General features: G+C 41.7%; 1 protein-coding gene and 1 long non-coding RNA gene across 8 annotated transcripts in view; one reads left to right on the top strand and one right to left on the bottom strand.

Annotated features, from left to right (window-relative positions):
* Nucleotides 1-4,203, top strand: part of NALF2 (NALCN channel auxiliary factor 2) — a 39,884-nt gene extending 35,681 nt beyond the window's left edge. For 2 of the 3 annotated variants that reach the window (XM_088129228.1, XM_088129227.1), the window contains one exon: nucleotides 1-4,203. In XM_088129228.1, the coding sequence (XP_087985354.1) occupies nucleotides 1-342 (342 nt within the window). In that variant the 3' untranslated portion in view covers nucleotides 343-4,203. The other variant, XR_015793600.1, reaches the window with a different exon arrangement.
* Nucleotides 4,204-11,226: 7,023 nt separating this feature from the next.
* The window catches only part of LOC112542757 (uncharacterized), a 62,982-nt gene continuing 46,326 nt past the window's right edge, over nucleotides 11,227-27,882 (bottom strand). For 4 of the 5 annotated variants that reach the window (XR_015793604.1, XR_015793601.1, XR_015793602.1 and 1 more), the window contains 3 exons: nucleotides 20,315-20,393; nucleotides 18,269-18,440; nucleotides 11,227-12,644 (listed from right to left, as the gene is read on the bottom strand). This is a non-coding gene — a long non-coding RNA (uncharacterized LOC112542757). The remainder of the gene's footprint in view (nucleotides 12,645-18,268; nucleotides 18,441-20,314; nucleotides 20,394-27,882) is intronic. The other variant, XR_015793603.1, reaches the window with a different exon arrangement.

The raw sequence follows: 27,882 nt of genomic DNA, 5'->3' as shown, positions 1-27,882 counted from the left end.
GGTTGTTGGAGAACCAGCTGCCTGACGAGGAAGCAAAGTGCTGTGATGTGCAGTGGGACTCCTGTGATCATCAACCTGACCGCAGCTACAACACCTCCACCAAATCCACAGAATCAGAGTCATTCCATAGCCCACGCCATGATGCCCCCCATCACCAGCAGCAGCAGCAGCAGCAGCACTATCACCTGTATTACCATCACAATCAGTACCCACACCCATCTTTGCTGCCAGTCTCTGCAGGGTCTCGCCTCAGCCACAGCAAAATCCGGCTCTGCGTCCTGGTTCTTATGCTTCTGCACACCATGGTGTCCTTCTCCAGTGTGCACAGCAGTGGAGGGTTGAGCTTGGACGTCCTTCCCACCATGGATGAGAGCATCACAAGAGATGAGTGACCCAGAGGGAGAGCAGCTCCTCAGGCAAAAAGAAAGAACGGAAAAGAAAACAGGCCTGTGGGGAGGGGGCATTTATCATACCTCTTGGGAGGCATCGGTTGGGTGATGCGCACAGACCCACCCCCATGTGGAGACCCCCACCAAGAGCAACTCATCGCAGGGCCACCCTGGGATGCCTAGAGGGCTGTGTGAAACACAGCCTTGAGGAGGGCTCCGTGAGCCGCTGGCCTGAAGCTGAGGGCTTGCAGGCGTGCCGAGGCCAGGCAGGGAAGGAGCAGAAGTAAAAGTGGAGCAGTTAGCCTCCTGCAAAGGGAGAGGCCGGGGGAAGGCCCCAGGGAGTGAGCACTGCTGCTCCTGCCACCACATACAGAGGTTACAGGCCACAGTGTTTCCGCTCCATAGTGGGTAACCCGCCTGTTGCAGTGACAGAATTAGCTTAGCAGAGATCCATTCCCAAGTCATGTGCTCGGCCCAACCCAGGCAATGGGGTGATGACAGGGTTCCTTCCTTCCCCATTTCTTAGACTTCACTGGCCCCTTTCCCCCTTTCTCTGCCCAAGAGCTGCAGAAAGTGCTGAAGGGACCTTCCCAGGCTTTCTGCCAAGCCAAGGTCCAGGATAAGTCTCAGCAGCAGCTTGTGCAGTCTGGAGTCCTGCGTTCCCAGAAGGGCTGAATACCTTCACTGTCTGCCTATCATCTGTGTAAGATGTCCTCAAACATACAAAAACACTGTATTTGCCTGAAAGGAAGACTAGTTTTTTCTCCAGAGGGATTACTTTCAAAATTGGAGGGTCATCTTAGATTTGTTGAGAATATGCCAATAGAAGCATTCTTTTCTTTTTTCTTTTCTTTTTCTTTGGCAAGAGAAGGGGGATTGTCGTAAATTAAGGGTCTACTTATTTTTGAGTAAATAATGTATTTAGTTCCGCTCTGGCTGTTAGTGCTCCACTGTTGAGATTTCTTTGACTATCAAGAAATACTTCCTCCCAACTTTAAAGGAATTTTGAAGGAGCTCAAAGAAGCTTTGCTGGGACTGCAGAGGAAAAGAAAGGGTGAAATTCCTTCTCCATACCCGCAGTCAACCTGACACATATCCCCCCACCAGCAGGCCTGTGCTTTGCATTTTGTAAAATGTGCGCATTAAAAGCAAATTAGTATTAACATTGCCCCAAAAAACTACCCCAAAGAGAACTGTTTTTGCTTACCTGAATTTTAGAAACATATATTTTCTCAGGCAATGTACTGAGTGCTATAAAAGAGAGGTTCTTATTCCCACTCACTCTCTGTTTCACACACACATGGCCAGACACTCACTTTAAAATAAATACAGCAGTGGGCATATCTAAACCTGCATGGATTCCCTAGATCTGTTGCTTCTTTGTCTGGGGGCTCATTTCACATCATCAGTAGTTTTTTGACAACTCTTTGAAAATACTCCCAATTTCCTGCCCCTCTCAGGGATACTCCCAAGTACCAGAGGGAACACAGATCTCTTGGTGGTTACTCAGCACAGTGGTTTATGGGAGCTTTAAATAAACTCCCTTGACCGTAGGAAGAAGAAACAACAAGGCTGATCTAACAGCATGCTAGCCAAAAATGGCCTGGATAATTATGGATCAGGCAGCAAATTGTGTGAAGCAGGCAGTCATGTGAAGGCATTATGGTTTCTTTCTTTGGGCATTGCATGTTATGGAAACATAGCCGTTGTGTTTGTTAAACCAGCTTTAACATTTAGCATGTTGTGTGAATACAGCCAAGGAAGTTGTTCATACATCTAACCCAGAAGCCCTCTGCTGACAGGCAGCTGCCTCTGGTATTCAGGAGGCAGCAAGAGATTGGGGGTGGGGGGGGGTGTTTCAGAAGGGGCAGTGTCTTTCTTTCCCAGTGCTCGCTAAGTTTTCCTTTTTGAAAGTAGCTGCCATGGATTGAACCTGTGAACTTCTGCATATAAATCAGGCACTTTGCCGCTGAATTAAGCTCCTCTTTTTAAGATTCCTTAAGGGATAGCAGAAGACAGGGGGGAATGTTTAAGACTAAGATTGCCCTGCCAACATACACTCAAATCTGTTTGCCCTGTCATTTGACAGGAACTCACTCTACCTAAAGAAGAATAAGAACAGAAGAGTTTCTTTAAAGGAGGGTGCAGAAAGTTCTCCATGCGTGTGTGTGCCCACACCCACACACACCCTGGAGGACTTTCTCACATGGCAACTGGTGTCCTCTTGGGGAAAATGCAAGCCAGGTCCAATCCAACAGTCGTGTTTGTAGTCTGAAACAATTCAGAGTCTCCTGGAGAGGCCAGGGAGGTCATATCCAAACCCAAAACTTAGACATCTTCCATGCCCACCCAAGACCCCCACCCAAGATATGCTGTGGTAAGAAGTTAGAGATGCCTGTCTCGTCATTTCTAGCCCCCACCCAAGAAGGTTATAGTTGACTTGAGATTAATTCCAAGTAGAGCCAGAATGTATTTACCTCTAAGCAAACACCTCTGAATATGCTCATACCATATTTCTTGTGAGAAGTACTCACCAGCCCATTTCACAGAGTAGCATTTTTTTTAGCAACTGGTAGGCTTGGCTTGGCTCTTCATATAATCTCATTCACTGGCTCAAGTCTAGTCCCTGCAATCAGTTCCTGATTCTTTACAGAAATCAAAAGGCAGACTAAATGCCCATGACCAAGCCTCTACGAAAAACACTACCAGATTTGGGTCTGAATTCATTTCCCAATTTGGATTTGCCCATACTGTCTCCCCTGTACTATGCCCATGGGAACGATGGTTCACCACCAACCCAATGTGATTGGCACGCAGGTTATGAAGCATTTCTGATATCCAAGAAATTCCCTATCTGGAAGTTAAACTTCCACTCAAGGAAAAGGGGAGGGAGACCTTGAAATGGAAGTTGTGGAAGGATCCCTCTCTCTGGCTTTTTAACCTGATGCATTAAAGAACCATTTTTTTCTCAAACCACATGCTAAGGCAAAGGGGCCTTCACTCTCAGAAAGGTGGATAGCACCAAAAAGGCCATTCTCCATCAGAAGAGGGCAGGTCTGTGTTAGTACTGCTGTATTTCATATAATCACTGAGAAAAAGAATTTGTGACAACAGTGAGGGGTGTAAATAAGAATTTATAAGTGAGAAGAGCTCTAAATAGGTGGTTTTTATTGAGTCTAAAATTGACTCACTTAGAGCACACTTTTAGGTAGTAAAAAATTAACTCCTGGCTCTTGGCTTCTCTGTAATGTAATAATATGGCTTAATGTCTGCCAAATCTTGAAGTGGAATTATAATTTTAATATTCCAAAATTCATATTCATTATGGATTTTTGTGCTCTCTGGTTATATGTTGGGCCATATTTAAAGACACCCAAATTTCCTTCCTCCTTAAAAAAGCTACTTTCTGCATGGTTGGAACTGAATAATCATAGCAAGTCACAGGAAGGCTATATTGTATGTATTCATTCTATTCACTATCAAAGAGGGAATCCATAGTTGCGGATGATTCTGAGGACTGAACTTTAGAAGCCTTTGGGAGATTCCCATCCATCTCAGATTTGTGATCAAAGTCTTGAATGCCCAGTGAGTTAGCACTCTTTCTTCTTAATCCCAGGGCCCTCTGGATACTATGCAACATGAAAACAGAAGGTGCATTTTGACCCAATCAACTACATCTGCCTCAAGTATAAGCCCCCCCCTTTCTCTCTCTCTTTCTCTCAGACTAAATTTGCCTCTTTTGAGGAAGAGGATGATAAGGAAGGAGTGAGGCTGATCACTCCAAACCAGTGTATGCTTTCCAGAGGATCTCCAGGTAAGGTCTACTCCCAACCCTGTGATGAGGTCCCAGGGATTGAAGTGCCTGGACCTTATACTTGCAAATATGTCCTCCTCCACCTGTTTTGGCCCTTCCTGGTGACATGGTTTCTATAACAAATTGCTATCATCTACGGTATGTAGTTTAGTTCATCATAAGACATTATTTTTGAAACCATATTTTGCATCATGCCTGAAAAGATATCAAAAGAAGGCATAGTCTTCATTCCTTTTCAAAACATACTGAGAACAGTTTGAAGTTCCGATACTGAAGCAACATAGTGGGCTTCATCTGTTAGAATGGCTTCCTTTGCCACCAGGAAGTGCTATTCATAATGGAAATGGCCTACAGATTGCATGAGTGGAAAGACTCAAGATTCAGCATGTGTTCATCATTGAATTCCAATCAAAGACTAGGCATCTGTGTTTCCAAGAACCTTTAATCACCTGACTCATAAGAAATTACCTCTCTCTCTGCCTCAGGAAGTGGTGGATGGACCCTTGAATTGATCTGTTTATTGTTATTTAGTCGTTAAGTCGTGTCTGACTCTTCGTGACCCCATGAACCATATTGCGCCAGGCCTTCCTGTCCTTCACTGCCTCCCTGAGTTTGCTCAGTTTCATGCTCATTGCTTCAGGGATGCTATCTAACCATCTCATCCTCTGCCATCCTCTTCTCCTTTTGCCTTCAATCTTTCCCAGCATCAGGGTCTTCTCCAAAGAGATCTCTCTTCGCATTAGGTGACCAAAGTATCTGAGCTTGAGCTTCATTATCGATCCTTCCAATGAGCAATCAGGATTGATTTCCTTTAAGACTGACTGGTTTGATCTCCTAGTAGTCCAGGGGACTCTCAAGAGTCTTCTCCAGCACTACAGTTCAAAGGCATCAATTCTTCGGCGCTCAGCCTTCTTTATGGTCCAGCTCTCACAGCCATACATTACTACTGGAAAAACCATAGCTTTGACTATGCGGATCTTTGTCGGCAAGGTGACGTCTCTGCTTTTTAATATGCTATTTAGGCTTGCCATAGCTTTCCTCCCAAGGAGCAAGCGTCTTTTAATTTCATGGCTGCAGTCTCCGTCTGCAGTGATCTTGGAGCCCAAATAAATGAAGTCTGTTACTGCTTCCATTTCTACCCCTTCTATTTGCCAGGAATTGATGGATCCAGATGCCATGATCTTAGTTTTTTTAATGTTGAGTTTCAAGCCAGCTTTCGCACTCTCCTCTTTCACCCTCATCAAGAGGCTCTTTAGTTCTTCTTCACTTTCTGCCATTAGGGTGGTATCGTCTGCATATCTGAGGTTGTTGATGATTCTCCCTGCAATCTTAATTCCGGCTTGTGATTCTTCCAGCCTGGCATTTCTCATGATGTACTCTGCATATAGGTTAAATAAGCAGGGTGACAGTATACAGCCTTGTTGTACACCTTTCCCTATTTTGAACCAATCGGTTGTCCCATGACTGGTTCTAACTGTTGCTTCTTGGCCCGCATACAGATTTCTCAGGAGACAGGTAAGGTGGTCTGGTACTCCCATCTCTTTAAGAATTTGCCACAGTTTGTTGTGATCCACACAATCAAAGGCTTTTGCATAGTCAATGAAGCAGAAGTAGATGTTTTTCTGGAACTCTCGTGCTTTCTCCATGATCCAGCGAATGTTGGAGATTTGATCTCTAGTTCCTTTGCCTCTTCGAAACCCAGCTTGTACATCCGGTAGTTCTCAGTTCACGTATTGCTGAAGCCTAGCTTGTAGGATTTTGAGCATAACCTTGCTAGCATGTGAAATGAGTGCAATTGTGCGATAGTTTGAGCATTCTTTGGCATTGCCCTTCTTTGGAATTGGAACATAAACTGACCTTTTCCAATCCCGTGGCCACTGTTGCATTTTCCAAACTTGCTGGCATATTGAGTGCAGCACTTTAACACCATCGTCTTTTAGTATTTTAAATAACTCAGCTGGAATACTGTCATCTCCACTAGCTTTGTTGTTAGCAATGCTTCCTAAGGCCCACTTGACTTCACTCTCTAGGATGTCTGGCTCAAGGTCAGTGATCACACCAGCGTGGACATCAGGGACATTAAGATCTTTCTTGTATAGTTCTTCTGTGTATTCTTGCCACCTCTTCTTAATCTCTTCTGCTTCTGTTAGGTCCCTGCCTTTTTTGTCCTTTATCATGCCCATCTTTGCACTAAATGTTCCTTTCATATCTCCAATTTTCTTGTAGAGATCTCTAGTCTTCCCCATTCTATTGTTTTCCTCAATTTCTTTGCACTGTTCATTTAAGAAGGCCTTCTTATCTCCCCTTGCTATTCTCTGGAAATCTGCATTCAGTTGCTTATATCTTTCCCTTTCACCCTTGCTTTTCGTATTCCTTCTTTCCACAGCTATTTGTAAAGCCTCATCAGACAGCCATTTTGCTTTCTTGCATTTCTTTTTCTTTGGGATGCTTTTAGTTGCTGCCTCCTATACAATGTTATGGACTTCCGTCCATAGTTCTTCAGGCACTCTGTCTACCAAATCTAATCCTCTAAATCTATTCATCACCTTCACTGTGTACTCACAAGGAATATGATCTAAGTCATACCTGAGTGGTCTAGTGGTTTTCCCTACATTCTTCAATTTAAGCCTAAATTTTGCAGTAAGAAGCCCATGATCTGAGCTCCTGGTCTTGTTTTTGCTATCTGTATAGAGCTTCTCCATCTTTGGCTGCAAAGTATATAATCAATCTGGTTTCGGTATTGACCATCTGGTGATGTCCATGTGTAGAGTCGTCTCTTGTGTTGTTGGAAAAGAGTGTTTGCTATGACTAGCTTGTTCTCTTGACAGAACTCTATTAGCCTTTGCCCTGCTTCATTTTGTACTCCAAGGCCAAACTTGCCTGTTATTCCAATTACTCCTTGACTTCCTACTTTAGCATTCCAATCCCCTATGATGAAAAGGACATCTTTTTTTGGTGCTAGTTCTAGAAGGTGTTGTAGGTCTTCATAGAAGCGGTCAACTTCAGTTTCTTCAGCATCAGGGGTTGGGGCATAGACTTGGATGACTGTGATATTGAATGGTTTGCCTTGGATACGCACTGAGATCATTCTGTTGTTTTTGAGGTTGTACCCCATTACTGCCTTTCCCACTTTCTTATTGACTATGAGTGCAACTCCATTTCTTCTAAGGGTTTCTTGGCCACAGTAGTAGATATAATGGTCACCCGAATTAAATTCACCCATTCCCGTCCATTTCAGTTCGCTGATTCCCAAGATGTCAATGTTCAATCTTGTCATCTCGTGTTTGACCACATCCAGCTTGCCTTGGTTCATAGATCTTACATTCCAGCTACCTATACAATATTGTTCTTTATAGCATCGGACCTTCTTTTCGCTTCCAGATACATCCACAGCTGAACGTCCTTTCGGCTTTGGCCCAGCCGCTTCACTCTTTCTGGAGCTACTTGGAATTGCCCTCTGCTCTTCCCCAGTAGCATATTGGACACCTTCCGACTTGAGGGGCTCATCTTCCGGCATCATATCTTTTAGCCTTTTAACATTGTCCATGGGGTTTTCTTGGCAAGGATACTGCAGTGGGTTGCCATTTCCTTCTCCAGTGGACCACATTTTGTCAGAACTCTCTGTCATGACCTGTCCGTCTTGGGTGGCCCTGCACGGTATAGCTCATGGCTTCACTGAGTTACGCAAGCCCCTTCGCCACGACAAGGCAGTGATCCAGGAAGGGGGATCTGTTTATAGGTGAGGGCAAATAATGAAAGAGCTAGAATGTCATAGAAAACCCAATTAATACAGTGCTAGCTTAACTAGTCTATGATTATTTGAACTGACAGAATTAAACCCATTGATAAGTATTGTAGGACTAAAGCAAAATGGAACAGATACTACTGCATTTCTGTTACTGACTCCAAAAACAGTTTCTGTTGCTGTTTATTCTAAATGGGACCCCAAGAGGTTGTCATTAGATTTCACATTCCTGGAAGAGTATTGGCTAACAGTTGAATGGGTATAGCACAGTGAATTTGTTTGTTTTTTGTTTTTATTTTATTTTAGATGTTAAATGGGGTGATACAATTCTGAAAAGTAGCTGTAAATAAACATAAGAAAAGGAACATGAGTTGGATCTGACCAAGACCCATCTTAGTTAAGTGTATTGTTTCTCACAGTGGCCAATGGGGAGCTTGCCTGGAAGAGATGGACATACCTCTCTCCTGCCACTGCCTCCCTACAACTGGTTCTGGGGGCATATGGGCCCAAATCTGACGGTAACACCGAGTTTGCAAGACTAAAAGCACTAAAGGCAGCTGTCCTCCATGAATTTAACCAATGTCCTTTTAAACCATCCAAGTTAGTGGCCATCACCATGTCCCAACACAGATCCTTGAGGATTCCACTTCTTACTTTCCTCCATTTGAGAAAATTACCCATTTATCTTACTCTTTGCTTTGTGTTTTTTAATCAACAATCTATACAAGAACACATCCTCTTATCCCATGATTGCCAAGGTTGCTTAAGAACCTTTGATGAAGAACTTTGTCAAAGGCTTTTTGAAAATCCAAGTGTGCAGTGTCACTTGCATCCACATGCCTCTTGACACTCTCAGAAAGATTCTAGAAGATTGGTGAGGCAGGATTTATCTTTATGAAAAACATGGTGATTTTCTTTCAGCAAAGCTGCTTCCTCTGTGTGCTTAGAGTAGGTTTTTTTTTTTTTTAATGTGATCACATTTCTATCAATTTGCCTGGAACAGACATTTCATTAGCCTATATCTTCCTGGGTCTCCTTTTTAAACTGTGCACCCTATTTGAAGGATGTTATTCTTTATTTTTATGAGGTCATCTGCAATTTACCTCTGAGTTCTTTATGAATTATCAGTTGGATGCCATCACAACTGGCAATTTGTTACTGGGTAGTTTCTCAAGATGTCCTGGAATATCTTGTTACCACAGTTTGCTTACATTCTTCTGATTTCCTCCTTGAGAAAGTCAATACAAGTTCATATGACTGTAATAGAAAAGACAAATGCAAAAGATTCATCCAGTTTCACTGCAAACTCTGTATCATTCCTGAGTGTCTCTCTTACTACTTTGTGATCCAGTGACCCAAATGCTTCTCTGGCTAGTTTCTAACTTTGAATATACTTAAACAAATTTTTATTGTTTCCCTTAGTATTTTTTGCCACACACTCAATTATTACTACTTTGCATTCCTGATTATCACCTTATACTTTTTCTGTCAGAATCTGTGCCCCTTTTTGTTCTCCTCCTTGAGATGGGCTTTCATTTCCCAAAGGAAGTTTCTGAACTTTTACAGCTATCTAGATGCTACTAAAACATCATGGTAGCCTTTTCCTGGACTTGGTTGATCCTCTCTTCTATATAGAATACATTCTAGTTCAGTTATTGTGTTTTTAAAAAGCTTCTAGCATAAGGAAGCGGTTTAATTGTCTTGTAAAAGCATTCTGCATATTGTCCGAAAGCATGAAATACAATGGCATATCCTTCCCCCCACCCCTCCACCTACAGTTATAGATCACCCAAACAGGGTGACTGAGTACGACTGAGCATTAATCAGGAACCACAAAAACATGCTTTCAGCTTGGATTTGAAATAAAAGAACCATTGATTTTCTTTTATTTGATGAGTTGTAACTACTCCTGTTTCAGCACCAAATGTACAAGTGGGGGTGGGGGGAGAGGACCAGACCCCTACAGAGAAAGGGCAACTAGGAACTATGAGGGCATATGAGGAGTTCAGAGATGGACAAGGCAGCGTTTCTGCAGCAGAAGGCATGCGGCTTGCTGAAAGGACCATTGAGCTAAGAGAGGTTCTTACTATTGTTGGCTGTACTTACTATTGTGGGAGATAATCACAATAGAGTTCATTCTGTATGAGAAAAGGGAGGTTATGGTTCTATACAATTTACACAGTATTTTCTATCTAGTCTGTGCCCCCACATAAGTTTTTAGGTGAAGACAGTTTTTATGGAAATGACACCTGCCAGGGATCATCACACTTTTTAGCCTAGTGGACACAACTGGGATTTTTAAAACATGTTTTAGGCTCTCTGGCAAAATAATTGACTGGTTGGGAGGGGCAAGCTAGCTCAGTCTCAAAATAGTTGCATTTGAGATGGGACCAAGTATAAAGCACCAATTTGTCAGAATTACTATCACCCCATGCTGGTGGGTCCCAAGGAAGGCATTTCCTGACACTTTGAGATTTGCAGGCACCATGTTGGAGACTCCAGGGAGACAACATGGAGATTTTTGTAGCAATATCAGAAGAACAAGTACAGGAGCTAGAGAGGTAGAATGAGTGAATGAAAAGAGTTTGAGATTTGCTTGTGAGCTCTGCTCACTGGGCCCCAAATTCACAGATAGTGCAAGAGGATCATATGGAGCATATGCATTGGTCCTGGAAAGAGATGTGAACATACTACACTCTTCTGGGTCTCATAGATCACATCAAACCACTCATTCCTGCTGCTGGGACAATTAATTACCAAACATGATTCAACATTTAATAACTCCTATAATGTAATTAATATATAACTTCCATATCCCTCATCCAAAGCATTGTAATTGTAAGCCCTACTAAAATCACTAATCACTAAAATTTGTGATTAGAAGCTACAACCAACAGAACTTGGAGAGAAAAGTTACCAGGTTTTTAGACTGTGCCTTAAGGCTTCTCCAAATCTTTGGTCTGTCAAGTTTTCAGGAGGGCTTAAATTCAGGCTCTTTTAGTCACATGTCAAATTGGTCTATTTTTGTTCAGAAAATGAAATTCAGAACATTTCCCCTAGAAAAGAAGGAAGGCATAAATCAGGAGTGCATGAAGAGCATGGGAGGTAAGCAAAACCATTGTTTCCTTTTAAATATTAAACTTTGTACATACTTTTTTAAGGTGTTGCATGAAAATAACATTTGGTGATAGATGTACCCTCAGAAATAAGGGCCCCATATCTGCAGCCATTTCAGAATCAGATCCCAGATTTAATAACAAGAAAACCACAGAACAAGTCCAAATCTGTTTATTTAAATCGCTTCTATGCCACTTAACCGATTACAACTTTTAAGTGGCAACTATAATTTCTTAAACATTCAGAGTATCCATTAAATACGAAAAAGATTAACAGATTATGAATTGTCATAAGATACAGCAATACAGCTCGGTATTCCAAAGTTCCTGCAGAAAATTTTAGGTTTTAGATTCTTCCTAATACAAGTAATTTTGGAGTTTCAAAAATTTCTAGCATAGCCAGTCCAAACTGAGAAATCAAAAGATGTTTTAATTTAATAAATTGCCATTCTGCAATTAGACAATCCAAATTCTTTTTGCAATGTTTTGAAGGAATCATTAACAATGAACTGGTCAAATAAGGTTAATACCTTTTTTTGGCCCATGTACTAATTAAAAAAAACCCCAAAACTGTAATTTTTAAATTATGATTACTCCCTGTCATTTTTCATGTAAGCAGGGAACAACCTTCTGCCTCCAGATATTCCAAATATGTCTTGCAGCCTTACCACAACTCCATACATGGAAGTAAATCCCATTGCATCAAATTAGACTTTTTTTCATAGCAGACATTGATATGCTTCTGACTTTATTTTTCAGTCCTAGAAGCTCACTACTGTTAGAGTCTTTGGAGAAGCCAGTGATCTCTTGGCTGGTCAGAGCTGGATTCCAGGAAGTGGAATGGCATCTAATCAATATCTGTTGGAAGGAATGGGACAGCTAAAGGAGACCATATTGAAGTTTTGCAACATTTGATTGCTATTTTAAACTAACATTTCTGAACTGCTCCTTTCTGCTTAGCAGATCTTCTCAAAAGCTGCAGAATTCCTTTCCTTAAGCAGCCTGTACTTCACAGGCTCTGTAACACAAATACATTCTGCTGTCTCTGTGGTCATCGCTTTTTGCCGTTGATCGGGCTGGTGCTGCTGCTGCTGCCATTAACAAATAGCAACAAGATGTTCTCAGGTGCTCATCCATCGAGAAACCAAACTTTGAACCCTAGGCTGCCATAATTATAAATCAAGTGAGGCAAATAGTCCAAATTTAGATAATAAATAGGCACAAAGGTGTAGAGTGCCAAAGACTTCCTACCAACTGATGCCACTTGCTGCTGAGGAGTTTTTTTGTTCAGCCAATCCAGTGCTGAAAGCAAGACTGGCATAGAGACAGACAAACAGTAATCAACAGGTGATAGAGATTTCCACTCTCATCCCTTTTTTAAAATTACTGCTCCTCTATTCTGTTTTATACCCAACACACACAATTCACCATTTGTTTAATGGAGCCTCTCAATCTCATCGTGTCTCCAGAAGTGGCCAAAAGGGGAGCAAGAACATACCTGCATAGGGTATCTCCTCAAGGCCCGACAGCCCCTTCTGCTTGTTTGCACTTCCTTTAGCTGTGGTATAAAGCATCTTCACCTAAAGTGTAGCCAGGCAGTTACACATGTACTTACATGTGTGTAAACACAATACATTTCTTCAGACTCAAATTTTCATAGCAAGTTAAATAATGTGACATAAAAGATTTAACATATTCATCAACTGTGGGAAGGTACAGAGCAATATAAGAAGTATATGACATGTTGAATAGATGGCATCTTTTCTGTAAAAATCTTGGGGTTTATGTAGACTAAGTACAGATTTCTTTAAGAAAACTTTTTTTATTGTAGTTTTATTATTATTATTATTATTATTATTTTTATTTTTTTATTTTTTTATTGGATTTCTCCCCCGCCCATCTCCCCCACAATAGGGGACTCTGGGTGACTGACAGAAAACATTAGAACTATAAATATATCTAAAACACATAATACTTCCAAAATTTACAACAACAGTTCTAAAACTATTGGTTCCATTTTGTTTTCAAAATAAGTTAAAAATAAGGGACGGACAGTGAACAAAAAACAATTTTATTTCAGCCTTCATGTCCCAATAGAACTCTGCCATGTGATCTAGACTATATCTTCCTCAGATGAGGGTTGATGGAAAGATTTGATGAGAAGTCAGCACCTGCTCCCACCTGTCTCCCTTTTTTCTACAGCATAACACAAGGATAATTTCAGAAGAGCCTGTTTCTGGGGCAAAAGGGTTTGTTAGCCATTCTTTCTACTTTCCTCACAAATGAATCTTTTCTCCATCTTAAAAGATCCCATAGGAAACAATTCTGCTCACAACTTTCTATTTCCCTTTCAAAATGTTTTCTTAAGTCTGGGTGAGGCAAGGAATATCAGTGCTACATCCTTTGAACAATGATGGAAACCAAATCCTCTTGGAATGGAGAGTCTGATCATATTTGAGTGTATGTTACTTCAGACAAGACACTTCTTGAATAGATATGGACATGCATTTACTGAGAGCATCTGAAAATATTTATTACGTGGCCATTAACTGAGTCATTACACACGAGCTGGATATATTCAGACTCAATAAAACTTGCTTTTGATTGTGCTGTGCCAGTTTCTAAACAGCTGCCTGTTCCCATGGTATTCTTAGAGGATGGCATTTCACTAAAGCTATCAAGAGACCATGGTGTCCGAGCGCCTGACAAATCCAGTATCCTGGTATTACAGACAGCCCAGTCTTTAAGCTCTAATGCCAGAATCCCTGATTTTAGCAGCCGCTGTGGCTTTTCCCTTAAACTGTGCACAGCTGTTTTTTTCTGTTTTTGTACTGCTTCCATAGAGCACAAAAATCCAGCATAATTCCAAAGTTTCTGAACACATCTTCCCAGATTCAGGGTCCACGCAGCTGGCCAGGCACATCCAGGTTCTACACATTCTCACAGGGTTAAGAGTGCCAGGTTTTTGGATTCCACCCAAAGATAACTGTTTGGAGAATGGTTAACTCTTAGAACAAGCAAAGCATGGGCGGCCTTCTGGGAATTGCTTCCTGGAGGCTGGACTGTGACCCCAATATGCAAATTCTTAAAAATGCAAGTGTGTGAGGAGTGATACTCATCGGAGTCTCAGCTTTTCTTTTTCTCTTCGAAACTGCATGCACCTAACTGAGGGGATGTAATCCCCACCATCATTAAATCCTCCCAACCATTTCTTGCATTTCTAAAAAAAGTTATGAAATGCAAATATGTATTTAAAATCTAGGGTAGCCCTGAGAAGTTGCTTCTGACAGTTTTGGCAAAGCCTTTGATATCAAGCCAGGTTAGTTTTCAAATCTTACACAATACAAAATAATAACTTATACTAGATGTGCTATGCTAAATGCAAATGTCAGGCAATTTGGGATGTAGAGTAGCAGGCACGAAAATACAGTGTTGTCCAAGAAGGAGGGTATGACCTTTTCAAACTGCTGTGACCCTCGTGAAACCCCACTAAGCTGCAGGTGGTCTTCCTGGGAAAGCTGCCACTGGCAGCGATGCGTGTGTGTGTACTGCACTGTAATATTGGAGAGGAAAGACTGAATCAGTTTTGCCTGGGCTCTTGTGACCCTGATGAGTCGTACACATGGGACATAATTTCTAACCCATTCTAATATCTCATTTGACCCACGGGGGTTCCTGTTCTCCCTTTGGCAATTGTGTCCCTTTCTGTAGGTGAGGCTCTTCTGTTCTGATGGGGCGGGGAGGGGGGGATCACGAAGACCAGCAGTGGGGAAGCTCCTCTTTCATCTTCAATCTATTGTTCAATTATTAAGATCCACCTCTCCAAACCCAGCCACCCTCTTGCGACAAGCTCAGCCAAGGGGAAGCGAGCCAGAGAGCCTTCCGGGGAAGAGATAAAGGCAGACTGCAACTTAATTCTTCTCATCTGCTTCTGCCACAAAGATGACCATTCAGCTCAGACTGCAAAGGACCTTTTTGCAGAACACGATAGAGATGTTCTAAAAACTAAAAGATGTCTCACTGAACTCACCTTTAAAAATCTCCTTTTGTTCCCTCATGGCCTTGTTTCTCTCTCCAGCTTTCTTCTCCTCCCATCCCCATCTTTTTCACTGGCGCTCTTTCCTCCCTTTTTTCTCTCCTGTCATAAGAAAATGACTGTGCTCTTTGAGGGAGCACTTTTCTTATGTCATTTTATACACTGTGCTTCATGTTTAGAACTTTTTTGCACTAGTTCCTATTACATTTCTTTTCCAAAATGGTTTGACAAAAAAAAACAAACAACAACAAAAAAAAAAAAACAAAAAGGAGGGGGGAAATGATAAAATCATGCTATAATTCAGTTGTATTAAACTATTATTATTATTATTATCCTATTACTCTCTGTGTTTCAATAGTCTCTGTACCTGTAATGCTTTCAGTTCTGTTGTATTTTGGATCAGGGAACTACTCTGCTCCTGTTTAACCCAGTAAAGAAATAAAATGTTATGAATTGATGATAACTTCTTCACCTGGTGTGTAATTTTCCTGACAGCCTGGACTACTCATTTGCAGATGTGTCTGTAGATTGCAAATGTGTAAAGAAATACAACCATGTGTTGAATTGTGGGACTTGTAGAAGATCTGATGTCCTGAAAAGCCAACTTCCTTAAAAATTGGTGGGGAAGAATATTTTGGAGGAAGTTTGCTTTTATTACCTTCTGGGCTGTTTTTCTTCAATTTCCTACAGCTCTTTGATGTCGTAATGGTCTCCCTCCATTGAAGGATTAATATGGTCTGACAAGGTGAACCAGGTGCTGCCAAGTGGGGAAAAGATGTCTAGCAGCAGGTTAGCAGAAGATCTGGGAGAAAATGTACCTGCTATAGGAGCTGAGAAAGACACTGGGAGAGTTTGCATAGTTTGGAATTATGGTGAAAATGTAAAAATAAGACACTCCTATGGAACTATTAGCCAGAAAAAAATGCAAATAAGTGGAGAAGTATGTTTTTGTTGGCTTGGGTGCGATGAAAGCTTGCTGATTGTCCTCTACAGCAAGAAAAGAAGAGAGGGAAAGAGGAATTGTTCAATCAGCAGGAAGACCAATGTTTGTCTTGGATCAAAAGAATCCTTCAAAATTCTGAAATTAATGAGTTCTTTTAATCCTCCTGTCTGAACAAAACTGAGTTCTCAATTTAGGTTGGCTCACTGGATTTAGGAAATCATTTTACATACATGTGAGACCGAAAGAAGAAAAGATATTCTTGGTATGAGGGAAAGAATAAGATTATTTGTATGAATGTAGCAAATTCTCTGGCCAGATTGTTTAAGAAATATCTTCAATTTCCAATCATATTTTTGACTGTTCAAACAGGAAAGCAGATTCTCTTGGTGATCATCCTAAACAAAAATACAATTTTCAGGTGCCCTGAAGAAGAGGCACCAACAGAATGGGATGCGCTGAGCCTTGCATAGGCCTCTCCAGATGCTGTATCCCTCTGGATCCACTCACTGAAGCCATGGTGCAGAAGCTTCCAGTGGGCAAAAGCACAGTCCTGCAAGCCAGTCAATAGATGAAGCCCTGAGTGGGGAGCTACAAGGTTAAGGGGGGGACCGTAATCATTGTTTCTATTAATGCCTTGGATGAAGAAGTGGAGGGGATGCTTATTAAATTTACGGATGACCCAGAATTGAGTGAGATATAGCAGTGTCCATAGGATGAAAGCAGCAAGGGCACATTAACCAAGCCACAGGAGAACATAGTGTGCAGAGTTTTTGGTTTACCTTCCAAGCTTCATAATTTAGTTACTTTCAGATGATATCAGAGCCTGAATACCTTTTCTGAGATAAAGATAAAAAAATATGTCTTGAAGAACCAGCACACAACAATCCTGAGGAATTAAAACAAGTTCAGAGCAGCCAAAGCTGAATGATTTACAATCTCTTTCAAGTGAAGAAGATTCCGCTTCCATGACATCTATATCTTCCTTCAGCCTTTAGGAGGAACTGGACTCAGTCAAGTTACATATCAAGGGATTTGAAGTTAGGCTGAGAGAAATCTACATTACAAGAGGTCTTTCGCAGATACAGTATGTCTAAATGAATTCCACATGTAACTAAAAGAATTCAGTGGCTTCTGGGAAAACTAATGAGGCACTATAAAAAGTATACAGATAAACATTTTGGATATTAAAACTTGTATGACTTATTTTGATGATCAGAGTAGGAGGAATAACATTCATGTGAGGTGGTTGCTGAAAATCATGAGAAACTAAAAATGGTCCACTTCTCAAGCTGATTGCTGAAAGAGTTGTGTCCTGAGCTGCAGGTAACCAGTGCCAGTGCGAGCATCCTCACCAACAGTTTAAGCACACGCTTTTGAAGCAAAAAAACCCAGAGATGGATAATTGACAAGTTTGTCATCTCTCATGTGAGACATGCAGTTTTTCAGAAGACATGCAAACTGGATTAAATTTAGATGGGAAGGTGAAAAAGGGGTATTTTTTTCCCCATGGTGTCAGCCAAGCTATCTTTAAAAAATAAAGCCCGTTGACACTATTAACACCATTTTAAAATAATTCTGGAATTACATGTAGGTATTCCCATTTCAACTTCTTATGCTTGAAGGAGTTCAAGAAATATCTACTATCCCAGAAATGCAAACTTCTCGTGAAGCCTTAAAACATATAAACAAACAAGCAAGCAAACTTACTACCACCACTGACCTTGGCAGTATATCCACTAATGAATTCCAACTGTGGGAGCAACAAACTTGCTGGAGGCAATAAGGATGAATTGAAAAGAAACTTGAGGATAAATCAACATTTATTACATGTTTATCAAATGGGCCAATTGATATGATTTAACGCACATATTTTAACACCTGAATCATGAAATACTATGTAAGAACTGCATTTTGAAAAGAACGAGAGGAGAAACATTTTTTTTTTTTTAATCTGCGCTCAGTCGTTACTGACTCTGCAGTGACTGCTTGGACGAGTCCTTGCAGTTTTCAAGGCAATTGTTTTTCGGAAGTGGTTTGCCAAAGCCTCCTTCCTAGAGCAGAGCCCAGCTGGCGCGTGCAGGAGGCGGGGTTTCCGTTGCTTCGCGCCCTTTTTGGGCGCGCGCGGTTTTTCGCGCTTACCGGCAACTGCTCCCGACTCCTTTTTTGCAAGGCGCCGCCAGCATTTTTCCTCCCACCGGAGTGAGAGTACCCATTTATCTACTCACGTGAGTTTTCGACCTGTTGGGTTGACAGGAACTGGGGAGGAAACAGGAGCTCACCCTGTTTAACGCGAAGGCTGGACTTGAACCGCCGAAGCGTCGACCATTTCTGGCCGGCAACTTTCAGCGTCATTAAGCCGCTGCGCCACCACGTCCCCTTTAAAAAACATTACACTCCCTAAAAGAAACATTACACTCCATTAAATTAAATTAAATTAAATTAAATTAAATTAAATTAAATTAAAGAAACATTACACTCCCTAAAAGACCAAGAAAGGGATTAACATATTAATCTCTGTAACATTCATCAGAATTTACTTTTGGTGCAATAGGAGATTCGGAGATGGTAAAAAAAAATGGGAAAGGGGGGAAGGAAACTATTAAATTAGGGGGAAGGGCTGGAGGAGGAAAGAATAGGGTGGGATGAAAATGCATCTGAATAAGTGAATAAGGAAAGCAGAATCTTTAGTACAATATACAATTAGAGCAACACAGTTAAAAAAGAAACTGTTTTTATATACTAATGAAGTAAGTAAATTATGTTCATGGAAGGTTAATGGGTTAAGCTCAGTGATCAAATATGAAGGAATAGCAAAAACAGTGAAATTAGAGTAGCATGACTATATTTTTCTCCAAGAAATACATATAAAAATATATTCCCTTTTATATAAACTTTGGTGAATAAACTTTATATTAACTTCCTGCAAGCCCCAGGAACATCTAAAGCTAGAGTGGGTAGCTCCCCTCCCCCCCAAGTAGTATTATACATGCCAATTGTAGGTTTATTTTCATTTATGATAAAAGAAATGACCACGACATTGGGTTAAATCTACTGTCCAAATTCTAAGCAGTTGGAATTCCTACAACAACTTTAGATTCTTTAAACTCCTTCACCAAAGTTAAAATTATTATTGGAGGAGATTTCAATATGGTTCTAGACATAAATATGGATTATTCTAGGCATACCTCTGACTATAAAAAGATTTCAAAAGATGAAAAGTAGAAACAATGGTTTGATTGATATTTGGCAAGTAAAGAACGCTAATTCTAAGGAGTTCATTTTCTCTCTCATTTTCATCAAAGTTATTCAGTTTTATTTTCTGTTCTTACAATTCAATAGATAACTTGATTTTTTTCTAAGCTAGGAAATATTTTAGACTCAGTCTATGCATCAGTGCTGAACTTATTTCAGTACCCAAGTGTTTTCCTGGAAAATGAATACGCTGTTGCATGATGCAGAAATTTTACATAAAATTAGAGGGGATTTAGCTTTTTTTTTCAAACTAATTTAAATAAAACAATCTAATGCAGAAATCTGGGATACAATGAAAGCATTTAAAAGCAGGTTGGTTTTGTGGGAACATTTTCAGTTTAGTCTGCATCCAACACACTCCCAGACAATCCTCAGAACCAGATCAGAGCAAGTATAAATGCCGCTCAGTTCAGCTGAGATTTATTCCTTATGCATCAGCAAATTTCAAAATATTCAACTGGCAAAATGGCACAAAAGACAAGTGTTATGGAAATTTTATATCCCTATACCTTTTCTCTGTTAATTTTGCCATTTTTATGCTACTGCAGCATTAAGAAGAAAAGTCTCTTCTCATTTCCTTTGTTTTATTCATAGCCATCTTTTTTGCGTCTAGCATTCTTCTTTATCACTATTAATAGCTCACCTTCCTGACCATTAAATCTCATCAGGATGTTCTCTCTCATTGCTTCTGTGTTTTTGTCTCCTTTGTTTGCCTTGACCTACAGTATTGATTTAAAGTTTACCTACGTACAAGGAATGCATCAAACCTGTATCAGCATGCTCTAGTGAGAAAGGTGTAGCAAGGTAAAGAGAGAGATCACAGTCCTTGCAGGGTCTGCAAAACCAGTGATATACAGTATACCCCCAATGCTAGAAGCCAGAAAGTAGGAGGGCTGCTGCATTTTCTACCAATTGCAGTTTCCAAGTAGTCTTTAAGGGCAGCTCCAAGTAAAGTGCATTGCAGTAGTCTTAACTGGGTGGTAATTAGGGCATGAGCTACGGTAATCGGGTCCTCCTACCTCCAGTAAGGTCACACCTGGCACAGAGTTTTCCATGGTTCTCATATGCACAATTAAAAGAAAGGTGTAATATGGACAACTGGAATTGAAAACACAAAACAGAATTCAAAATTGAATTATGTACAAATGATAAACATGTAATAGCAAAAATGTATAAACTTTTGTTAAGATTTGAAACAGAAGAACAGGTAGAAGATTGTATGACAAAATGGGCTATTCATTTTGGATATAACAGAGATGGACACTTGGAAGAGAATGTGGGTAACTGGTATTAAATTTACATTGTGTCATAATTTAAGAGAATTTTTTAATAAAATGATGTATCATTGGTGTGTGACACCAGAGAAATTATTAAAAAATGTACCAAGGTACTTCAGACTAGTGTTGGAAATGTGTGAGGCTAAGACATTTTGGATACAAATTCACACAATGATGCAATGGATTTTAAATATTAAAACTGCAAAGAAACCAGAATTCTTTTTATTGAGACTTACAGACAATTAATTAGAAATGGGTCATGATAAATTGATTTTGTGTATGGTAACCACAGCAAGATTATTGTATGCACAATGATGGAAGAATAATGAAATTGCCACCGTGGAGGAATGGATTGTGAAAATGTCAGAATTCACAGAAATGGCAAAACGGATCTGTTTGGTCAGAGAAAACAACAACTTTTTTTAAAAAGACTGGAACCTTACATGGACTTTTTGCTGAAAGAAGAAAGAACTGATATGATGATCTATGGATTCAATCAATCAATCAATCAGTTTATTACAGTCATAGACCAGTACAACTAAAAGATCTATGGATTGGAAGATGTGGATTAAATGAGGGGCTGAAGTGACTTATATAACATCAAAGAGGAAGGAGGGACAATGAGATTGCAACGATTTGTTGAAAAGACGGTCGGAAGTCATTTATATATTTCTTAACTTTAGTTTCTCTCTTTTTCATTTCTTGCACTTTTTTCTTTTTTTCGATTTGGCTTTTATTCCATGGAAAAAATTCACCGTTCTATGGAATGGTGGGAGAGGGCTCACTGCTGCAACATCACATATGCCAAAGGTCACCGGCCCAACCTCCCCTCCCCCACCACAACAGATTGGAACCCATGTAAAACAATTCCGCCTATCCTCAGCCTCTCCAAGCAATCTAATGAAATGCCATGGTCAAGGTTTCAAAAGGCTTTGAGAGGTCCAATAGGATAGGCTTTGGCTTAAGTTCTTAGAGACCCCTTTAAATCAACCTGATTAAAAAAGATAATTGGCAAAAGATTGTCGTCAGATTGTTGCTGGACAGCCTTTGTCCATTACGCTTTCAGAACTCCAGAAGTATCCTTAAGCAGATTAATTAATTAATTCATTCATTCAATTTACATAGCTACCCGCAACAGTGTCTCTGGGTGGCTTATAACATTTAAAAACAATACAACAACATAATATGAAGCACAAATGACAGCCAAGGGGCCAAGCCAATCTAAACAAATAACAACCACATCATGGCCTCTAACACACACTCCAATCCCTGTGCCCAGGAACATACCTACGTGTTAAGAGCTTAGACCTAATGAAAAGCTGGCACCCCACAAAATGACATTCTTGACTGATGGGACTTGCAGCATGCCTCTCCTTCTGGATCTAATGGAACAGGTAGAAACAACTGGGGAGAGGCGGTCCTGCAAATAACCTGGCTCTATCCCAGGGCTTTATAGGTGACAACCAGCACCTTGAATTGTACCCAGAGGGTACCCTGGACCAGTTGCATTCTATAGCAGCTGCAGCTTCTGGAGCCTCTTCAAGGGCAGCCTTATGTAGAGCACATTGCAGTAATCCATTCAGCAGGTGACTAAGGCATGAATGGCCATGAGTAGAGCCTCCCAGTTCAGGAAAGTGTGCAACTGGCTCACAAGACAAAGTTCTGCAAAAGCTCTCCTGGCCACAACTGCCACCTGCTCCTCAAACAGGAGCTGTGAGTCCAGGAAGACCTCCATCTATTACCTCAACCAGAATTTAAAATGGAAGATCCCTAGATACAGGGGTGGGGCATAAAACCCACAGCCATTCAGTCTTGTCAGAGTTGAGCCAAAACCTGTTCCCCTCCCCCTCATCCAGACCCCCACAGCCTCCAGACATGGAGACAGAACCTCCACAGGGGTAGAGATATAAAGCTGGGTCTCATCAACATGCTTAAAACACATCACCCTGTCCCATGCTGTTGGATGGCCTCACCCAATGCCTTTACGTAGATGTTAACCAGGAGCAGGGAAAGCCCTGCAGGACCCCACAAAGGAAGGACTGTGGCCTAAATCTCCCCCCGCCATCAACACTCCAGAAGAAGGAGGAGAACAAGCATAACACTGTGCCCCCACTCCCAACTCCCAAAGCCGGTACCATGATTGATGGTTTTGAAAGCTGCTGGGAGATCAAGGAGAGCAAGGATGGCTGTATTTGGGACACTGATCTTCAAATCGAAGCCTGGTTTCCAGCCTCCCAGCATGGGGGTCTTTTCAAGTGGATATGTGTCAGCCTTCTAGCTCTCCCTATTACAGTCTTGAAATCTTGCTGGGACTTGACCTGGCCAGACTGAATGCCCTGTGTACTGCTGCTCTATTGAGGCACTGCTGAAACTCAACTACCTCCAGGTTGGATCATCCTTCCAAATTTGGTGGCAATCTTGTAAAGCCTGTTGGAAGAAAGGTTTATCTTACCAGGTCCGTTTCTGAGCCGGGAGTAAAGACACTGACGAATTGCATGAAGTTAGGAGGTTTATTCTTCACCCAAGAGCAGAAGCAACAACAGCATGCAGTTAGGTGGGCAGCCGCGCTGGACCCCCTCCATACAGCACATTATATACCTTTCGTTACATCCAGACCCACGTTAAGATGTCATGACTTTCTGATCCAATCAAAGCCAGTTACCTTGATCCATACTCCTCCCCTTACCCAGGACCCCTTTCTCTGGTGCTGATTAAGGTTCTTCCTTTCTGTATGTAAACTAATTTCTATCACCTTGAGTGTTAACAGGCATATGTAAACTATCCTTTATCACTCTGATTGTCCACCAGGCACTGTCCTGATTTACATCCCTAAGAAACAAGGTCAGGACCGTTTATCTTTCTTTGTGATGGGTCATCTGAGCAGGAAAAGACTATCAGGTCAAGACAGTTTATCTGCTTTCAGGAATTGCCTTCTAGTCAGGAAGAGACAAACCATGAGGGCAGTTAATGCATCCTTGAGATATTGAGAAGTGTTGAGGGTCATATCCTCAAGAATGTAACCTTTTGATAATCTAAAGTGAAACCAATCACTGTGAGGTCAACCATACCAACAGGAAAGGGAATATTGGCATATTGCTGGGCTTGCTTTTACTTCATGTTATACAAGCAGGTAAAGGTAAATGTTTAAACAGCTAAATGTCTAAATATCTAAAAATGTCTAAATTTCCCAACCTTCTAACAAGCCCATTAATTTTGGGAGATGACTTAAAACAGAACAAAACACATTCTAAAAGTTCTGTTCCTTTTCCAACTTGCCATCTTTCTATTACATATTACTAATCCTTATATTCCCAAACCGAACTAGCTGTACAGGCTAAGAGCCTGTAGAATACTCTATGTGTTTCATTGGAAAATATGTGCAATTCCTTCAGTAGAAGGACAGCAAATTAAGTTGTGCAAGTATCCCTCAATATCTAAAGGCACCTAATACAGAATTTAACATGGCAAACATTTTTGGTTTTAATATTTATGTCACAGATAGATTTCCTGTTGACCAGATAAGATTGTAATTTTTCACTTTAACTTATACAGTGGTACCTCTAGTTACGAACGAACTCTAGTTACGAATTTTTCGAGATACGACCAGCTCCGGCCCCAAAAATTTACCTCTACTTGCGAACTCCGCCTCGAGTTACGAACCGGATCCGCGGCCATTTGCCCTGCTGCCACGCGGTTGCGGCTTCCTGTGGGCGAGATTGCGGTAGCAAGGAGACGTTCGGTGAGGCTTGTGGTGTGTTTTGTGGCGTTTGGAAGGTTTTTGGTGTGCTTGTCAGCATGGCTCCAAAGAAAATGCAGAGCAGGCTGGCAACTGACTTTAGACAGGTTTTTCCCCAGAACTGAGCCTGCAGCTAAGAGGCAAAGAAGAGAGGAAACCCCTGAAGGAGATCTCCCCGATGTCCCTTTGAAGGGGGACTCTCCCTCCAAACAATAACTGCCTCCCCACCCCATTCTCCCTCTTCATACTGTGCTGTACTGTACTTTTTTTCATGTTTTTGAGGTTTAAAAATAAAATGCATATGTTTCAGAACTGTTTAGCCATATTTACACTGAACCTTATGGGGGAAATTTACCTCGGGGTGCGACCAAATTTGGAGGGCAGATTAGCCGTATTTACATTGAACCTTATGGGGAAATTTGCCTCGTGGTGCGACCAAATTCGGAGGGTGGAATGGATTAACTGTATTTACACTGAACCTTATGGGAAACTTTACCTCGACTTGAGACCAACTCGAGTTGCAACCAGAGTCACGGAACGGATTAAGTTCGTAACTAGAGGTACCACTGTATTTTGTTGGAAAGAAATCTTACCAGGTTCGTTTCTGAGCCGGAAATAAAAATGAGCAGGCGGTTGCTTGAAACAGAGGTGAAGTTTATTTCCGAGAGCAAATGTACAGTCAGCTGCTGGGACGGCCACAGTGACCCTTCCTCTTTAAGCCCTCTACATAGAGAAACCTTACTACTGTTCTCGAAAGCGGGTGAAAGCAGTGCCTTTCAGGAAGTCCAAGAAAATACACAGCTGGCATTTCCTCGAGAAGGAGGCCAGGTTAGTTGGGCAATCTGCTGAGTTTTCCATTTGTCTATTATTTGTAGAGTGAAACAGTAATCTCCTAGGGGAGAGGATCCCTCCTTATTTGATCAACAAAGAGATCTCCTGTTAAACCTCGGAAAGAATTCTCTTAGCTTGGTGTCTCTTGCTGCATTTTAATCTATGTATTTGGCCCATTCTAATTGTAGTTCCTCATCTTTTGCTTTGGTCACGGCCAGGAAGACTGCATGGCAGGGAGGAGGATTTCTTCCTCACAATCTCACAATCCCCCCATTTGTGCACAGAATAGAATATTGTATGCACACTCAGATAAATCATTGTGTGAACCAATGTACTTTTTGTCAGTTTGCATCATCATTAAGGATATTTGCCTGGTGGGAAGAGACAGCTTGTTTCAGCAATCTCTCAGCTCTGTGAGGGGGAAAATTCTTCCAGGAGGGAGAAGGGAAATGGGCCAGACGGTTGGACACAGGGCAATCCACCCCTACAAGCTATCTCTTATGCTCTGCGCACCCAGTCTTCTGCAGATTACCCTGAGTTTCACTTGAGAGGTTTTACCATGACCTGTAGACACATTGCATACCAACAATAAAAACACATTTAGAGATTTAGTTGATTATTAGACAGTGCTGAGTTCGCACGCACTCTCTCATAAAGTCAAAAATACTCCCATATTTCAGAGTTATTCAGTAGCTTTGTGTGGACAGGGAATCCCCTTTGCAAGCGATGAGGCACAGACGTGCAAGCCCAACAGATATACTGCTGTTCAGCAATGGCAATCTGGTAGCCAAAATGCAGGCAGGCATTGCCATCTATGCAGTGGTCAGCGAGAGGAAGAGGCACAGAAGAAGTTCAGGCTTTCGGCCGGCACAGGCATTTAACAGGCTTGAAGCTCAAAAGCTTGGAAAACTTATGAGGTGACTGCAGTCCTCCTTGTGGATTCCTATTGAAGTCTACTGAACAAAAAGACAATTGTTAGCCACTCTTGTAGAGGAATCTTCTTTTATTAGGAGGTGTGAAGTAACTTGCCCAGCGGGGCACAACACCTCGCCTGCTCTCATTCACCCACACTTTGGCTCCTGTGGACTCAAATAGTCTCTCCCCCTTTTCTTTACCCTGTGCAAGGGTTCCCCTTCTGTCACATGAGGGGAGGTGATTTTGTGCGAGATCAGTTGCGCCACTCTCTCTCCTGCTGTGAGGCTCATTTCGGGTCTCTCTGGGTCTGGGTAGAGGAGCACTGTGATTTCTCCTTGGTAGCCAGGGTCTCTCGCACCCCCCACCCCCCACCGATACATCCATGCTGAGTACTGCCAAGTCTGTTATTGAGTGTATTTGTCCATAACTGTCAAGAGGCATTTGTACCCTTAATCTCAGGGGCACCTCAGTTATCTGTCCTGGTTTTACATTGATGTCACTGGGAGCTCTCAGGTCTGTTCCTGCAGCTTCCTGGGTTGTAACCACCGGCAGGAAAGCATCAGGTTCTAGATTCCACACGTGGAGCGCACGGACCTTCTCTCCTGGGGCGAGGTTCTGATACCGGGCATAGACTGGGGGGGGGGGAACAAATTGTTGATTGAGCTTCAGGATAGCTTGATAGTGGCCTCTACCCCCTCAACAATTTGTGGCCGGACAGGAGGGGGATCTGCTGCTTTAGGAAACCTTTAAAATGTTTGATGAGTACTGTAACTAGCTTGGACTGTTTTCCAGCCTTGTGCAGAAGCTGGTGGGGCACCTGGTTTGGGCATCAGTCTGTTACCACAGTCCTTAAGAACAGCTTGATTCAGTGGGGGGCCACCTCAAGCTCAGATGCAAGGAGTGTCCGCTTCCCTTACCAAAAGCTGAAGTGTGTGCCTTCTCTTTGCCACAATCCCACATTTCTTTTTCCCTGTTGATAAAGTAGCCAGAGTACCTGTGAAAGGCTCGGTGCCAATATCCCAAGAGATCCCAGGAAGATTGACTCTGCTTCACAGTGCAGGGAGTGGCAAAGTCCCAGATCCAGGTGATCTCCTTCTTGGGGATAATCCATTACTTACCCAGCCACAGCTGGTCCTTGAACCTTATTAGGATTAATTATCCAATCATGCGGTGTAAGAAGGAGCTGCTAGGCTGATTTTTACTGCCATAGGGAAGACAAATCATGAGAGGTTGGCATAATTGTAGCAATGCATGCCACCCCCATGTGGAGGGCATCGTCCCAGGTATGATGACAGGGTATGGGTAAAACTTGGGCTGTCCATCACATTCCTCCTTAGATAAATGCATTATTATATGCTTCAACTGCAAAAGACTTCAATAGGTATCTATTGGACTGTGGCCTTCTCATTCCTCATAATTTTCCAGAATGAGAACGTGCAAAGCTGGGAAAATGAAATCTATACGTTGACATAGGAATTTATTCATACAATGCCCGGATTGCTTCCAGAGCTAAAAGTCATTAAAAAGATTTTTCATTTGTTTTCAGATAGACCATGCCAGTCCATGGAGGCTCTATCAAATATTATCCTAAACATTGTCTCTCCTTTATTCATCATATGCCACATTGAGGGATAAAGATGAAACCTAGTAAACTTCTCCTCATAACCCATTCAGAGCGTAAAAGGTAAAACATATGGCAGAGTGGAGCTGGGAAAGCAATGAAGCGGGCCTCCCCCTTCTTCTCTGAGCTGTTGTTTTTCTGAGATTGCTTCAGTCTTCTAGAGGAGAGGAGCAATCACCTCTTCCTAACAGAAACAGCTGTAGGAAA

Source organism: Python bivittatus, unplaced genomic scaffold, assembly GCF_059951505.1.
Source record: "Python bivittatus isolate LINGU-HERP-01145 unplaced genomic scaffold, Pbiv_v1 ctg000790_np1212, whole genome shotgun sequence".
Taxonomy (NCBI): Eukaryota; Metazoa; Chordata; class Lepidosauria; order Squamata; family Pythonidae; genus Python; species Python bivittatus.
The sequence above is the reverse complement of the archived record's forward strand: the minus strand, read 5'-3'. Positions and strand labels throughout refer to the sequence as shown.